Raw genomic sequence first — 4,407 nt, 5'->3', positions numbered from 1 at the left:
AGAGCTGGGGGAAGGATATCGGGATGCAGTCTCCTTTGGATTGTTAATATTTCTCATGGTGATGGGAAGTATCTCTCGGAGAACTCTGAGTTTTTCTATTTAAAGCATTTTGAATTTGGATTGATGCAATGTCCTTTTGGTATTTCTAATAAGTTCTAATAAGATCAATAAAGWTTTTTATCGATTTCTTAGCTTTCCCTGTATCATTTGACAAGTGTGTTAAGTCAGACATAGCTTTCTCTAAMTGGATTAATTATGGATGAAATGAAAACTTCAGAACACGACTAAAAGCTTTACCAGATCTTACTGCTTTCTTGCCATTACTAGCGATACTGAGGTCCCATCAGAAGTCAAGCTATAACATGTCATCCCTGCCATATAACAAAATTTATAGATCCATAATAAAGTACAAGGACAGCTTTGGGTCCCCTTGGAGCCAAAATCTAGTTCACATTGGGTGACCTTCACCTAGTTAGTGCATGTGGCTCCCAAAGGCTTCTGCACCATGGAGGCACTGAAGTGGGATGAATGCCATGCAGGTTGGCTGCAGCTTCCCTGAAATCCCCTGAAATGGCAATGATTGTTGTACAYGTTGTATCACACCCATATTAACACTTGGGAGGGACAATGCTGAGGTGGCAACATTAAAGCTCTCAATATCACATTTGTTTTGTAGCAAATTAGGATCAGAGGTACAAAGGGCAATATAAAGACAGTGGCCAGAGAAACATATAAAAGCCTTCGACACCCAGAGCRCTTCTATCCTCTTCTCTTGCCTTCATCTCAGTGAAGAAGGTAAGTGTGGCTCATTCTGGAARGATACTATGTCTTTCTATTACCATTAGCATTTATTTTAACAATGTGCTTATCATAGAGATGATTCTTTGTTTCCTTCTGAAAACAGGTTGTCCAGATGCAGCATCAGGAATCACTGGATTAGGATAGAAAGTAGAGCTCAAAAATATATAAATATTTAGGGTGCAAGTGTCTTATAAATCTGAATTAAGATACAGAATGATTGAGCTGCTTTTTCTTATAGTAAGAGTTCTTTTCCTTGGTTCTTATACTGTTGTTTGAATTTCTGAGAGTGCATCTTTATATAAAGTGCTAAAGAGACAGGTCACTAGCTAGTCCAGTCTGTCACTCTGTAATTTCTCCAATACTAAATTTGCAATTTCAGARCAAATTTTTGAAAAAGAGGATCATAGTACATTCATGCATACCAGTGCAGGCAACMAGTGCAGAGATGTTGCTCTTAATCTGAACCACAAATTTCACTTTCAGCATTTCCCAAGCACCCTTGCCAAGCAATGTCATGCTTTGAATTATAGAACATATAGCAAACAGTGAGAATTAAGAGGCAAAAAGAGCTCAGGACAATGCAAGGTAGCAGCTTGAATGAGACAAGGGAGGCAAGACATGATGGTTTTCAGAGCAGAATGCAGAAATGTTTTGCTCCTTCTGATTCTCCTGTTAGCTCCTGACGCTTCAGCCAGTCAGTTAGAAACTCAGCGACTGATTAAAAAGCTCAGTTCATCTTGTCCCAACCCAGTGGCGATGCCTATTTACACCAAATCTGTTTCCTGCAGAGTGTTGCAGGCTCATTGCCGTCACAAGAAGGATGTCTTCCTATGCCGAGTCCTGCGGACCCTGCGCGGTGACCYGCCCTCAGCCAATTGCCGAGAGCTACAACGAGCCGTGCGTGCAGCAGTGCCCCGACTCCAGAGCAGTGATCTTCCCACCACCGGCTGTGGTGACAGTGCCGGGCCCCGTGTTCAGCTCTTTCCCTCAGGACAGCGTTGTGGGATCCCRGGGCCCAGCTGGGATYGGGAGCCCCTTCAGCTCCTTTGGCTCRGGGGRCTCCCTGGGCTACGGGGGCTCCTTTGGCTCGGGGAGCTCCCTGGGTTATGGGGGATCCCTGGGTTATGGAAGCTCCCTGAGACTGGGGGGCTCTTGGGGCTCCCGGGGCTTTGGGGGCACCGTGAGCTCAGGGAGCTCCCTGGGCTCAGGAGGCTCCCTGGGCTATGGAAGCTCCCTGGGCTTGGGAGGCTCCTGGGGTTACGGGAGGTCTCTGGGCTCTGGAAGCTCACTCGGTTATGGCAGTTCCCAGGGTTATAGGGGAACGCAGGGCTGTGGGAGCTCCTGGGGCTACGGAGGCTTCCCAGGCTATGGGGGCTCCTGGGGCTATGGGCGCTCCCAGGGTTACGGAGGCTGCTTGGGCTTTGGGGGCCAGTACGGCTCCCTGGGCTTTGGCAGTGGCAGGAGGTCATATGGCTCTGGCCTCTCCTCCTGCGGCACGGGCTATTACCGTCCCTGCTCCCAAAGCTGGGGCAGGTCYCGTCGTGGGAGCTGCGGGTCTTTCTAAAGCCGCCGGGATGATGCCCRGAGGCAGGAACAGCCCAGAAGCAAGGACCACGGCACGACAACATGGAGCAAGAGCCCTGGGGGCTGGCAGCCCCTGCCACCCAGCTCGGTGTGGGGGCAGGCRGAGGCTGCTCTCCTTGGCCCCCCCGAGCCCTGTCTGCATGGCTCAGCCTCAGCATCCCCCTCCTCTCTGCGCACACCGACCGTGTCTCGGGCCCTGAGCGGGGCTGTGTTACACTCAGCATCGTGCACKTTCTGCCTTGGCTTTACTTTCTGCAAATGCCTGCTCCAGCCCTCTTTCACATTAAAACTCTGTAGTGTTGCATAAGAGCCTCTGTGGTTTTCATTTGTCCTTCAGCCTCCTCWCTGAGCAAAAATCAGTATAGAAGTGCCTGGAATTTCTCAGGAGCCCAAGTACTGTGAGACAAATTGAACTTCAGTTCAGCCTTTCAAGGAGGTTTTAGGTGTGCCATTTAAATTTTTTGTTCCTGTAATTTTTAGTTACTGTAAGACAACAGCAGCCAAGGGAACGGAGAAAAGCCCCACTGGAGGTGGGAGTGGGGTTTGTGCAAGGCTTATGTCCACCCACAAGGGAGATGGAAACCTGATGCTCAGAGCTGAGCATCCTATCCCATAATACTGTTAACAAAGACAATATAATAGAGGGAAGAAAAAGAAATTTGGTTGTTTAGCGCAGCAGAACTTTTGTGAGAAAGAAAGTTAGAGGAAAATAGCACAAGCAGATGTGTTAACGTAGCCATATATCCACTGCAGACAACAACTAATTGCCTAAGACACCAGGGCTTGTTGGTCTAGGGGTATGATTCTCGCTTAGGGTGCGAGAGGTCCCGGGTTCAAATCCCGGACAAGCCCTGTTTTGGTGGACAACAAGTTGACTATGAGCCAGCGACGCAGGAAAGTTAAAGGGGGCATTGGGAAGACTGCTGCCAGCAGGTCGAGGGAGGTGACCCTGCCCCTCTGCTCAGCCTTGGTAGCCCAAGGCGTCATCTCGAGTACTCTGCCCAGTTCTGGGCTCCCCAGCACAAGAGAGACATGGAGCTACTGGAGCGAGTCCAGCGTAGGGCTACGAGGATGATCAGGGGGCTGGAGGATCTGCCCYMTGAGGAAYGGCTGCRAGASCTGGGCCTCTTCAGCCYGGGGAAGAGCAGACTGAGGGGGGACCTTATCAATGTGTACAGGTACCTGAAGGGAGGGTGTCAAGGGGACGGGGACAAACTTTTTTCAGTTGTCCCGTGTGACAGGACAAGAGGCAATGGGCAGAAACTGAAGCACAGGAAGTTCTGCCTGAGTATGAGGAGGAATTTCTTCCCTGTGAGAATGATGGAGCACTGGACTAGGTTGCCCAGAGAAGTTGTGGTGTCTCCTTCTCTGGAGATATTCAAGGCCCACCTGGATGCAACCCTGTTTAACATGCTCCAGGTGACCCTGCTTGAGCAGGGGCATTGGACTAGATCATCTCTCAGAGGTCCCTTCCAACCTTACCCATTCTGTGATTATTAACAATGCCATAAGCAGTTTGCATGCTGTATTCAAACTATATGATCTTCAATGGTATTGATGCTGAAGCTCATGAACCAGTAATACTTTCTAAGAAAGAAAAAAATCAACATTTTCAAGACAGCCCCCCATCTAAAAGAATGCACCGATATCTAAATGCTTGGATAATGACGGAACAGATTAAGCTTGATCAGAGTGAAGCTCTGCTGATTGGATTTGAAATCTCTGACTGTATAAAGACCACCCCAGGAATCGCTATACCCACAGACTAGTCTCTCTTCTGGCCTACAGTGGATATCTCTGATATTGTCTGCAGTCACTTAAAGAACATTACAAGCAACATTATCTACCACAGAATTCCCCAAAGTGGGTAGAGCTCTCCAAATTCTCCTTATGTCCCTCAGGGTGTCACTGAACACATCTGAAAAGGTGGCTATCTATTAGATCTATCCTAGTCTTTATAAAATATTAAAATAACTATCTGAGATAAAGTACTGTCATCTGTGATTTTTACACTTTTAACTG

General features: G+C 48.2%; 1 protein-coding gene and 1 non-coding gene across 4 annotated transcripts; both read left to right on the top strand.

The window, feature by feature from the left end:
* Positions 1 to 1,621: 1,621 nt before the first annotated feature.
* Positions 1,622 to 2,365, top strand: LOC146585838 (uncharacterized). Of its 3 annotated transcripts, XM_085322247.1 has the most exons (3): positions 1,622 to 1,958; positions 2,049 to 2,102; positions 2,157 to 2,365. In XM_085322247.1, exons 1-3 carry the CDS (start codon positions 1,622 to 1,624, stop codon positions 2,363 to 2,365), a joined length of 600 nt encoding a protein of 199 aa, XP_085178373.1. The 3 variants fall into 3 exon arrangements, with proteins under 3 accessions (XP_085178373.1, XP_085178372.1, XP_085178371.1); XM_085322246.1 differs by having other exon boundaries at positions 1,622 to 1,931; positions 2,013 to 2,365; XM_085322245.1 differs by having other exon boundaries at positions 1,622 to 2,365.
* An 800-nt stretch (positions 2,366 to 3,165) lies between these two features.
* Positions 3,166 to 3,237, top strand: TRNAP-AGG (transfer RNA proline (anticodon AGG)). The gene has a single exon. It is a non-coding gene; the product is annotated as a tRNA-Pro (tRNA).
* Positions 3,238 to 4,407: the final 1,170 nt, after the last annotated feature.

Source organism: Rhea americana, unplaced genomic scaffold (assembly GCF_003343005.1).
Source record: "Rhea americana isolate MKP2758 unplaced genomic scaffold, rheAme1 scaffold_750, whole genome shotgun sequence".
NCBI classification, from domain to species: Eukaryota; Metazoa; Chordata; class Aves; order Rheiformes; family Rheidae; genus Rhea; species Rhea americana.
The sequence above is the reverse complement of the archived record's forward strand: the minus strand, read 5'-3'. Positions and strand labels throughout refer to the sequence as shown.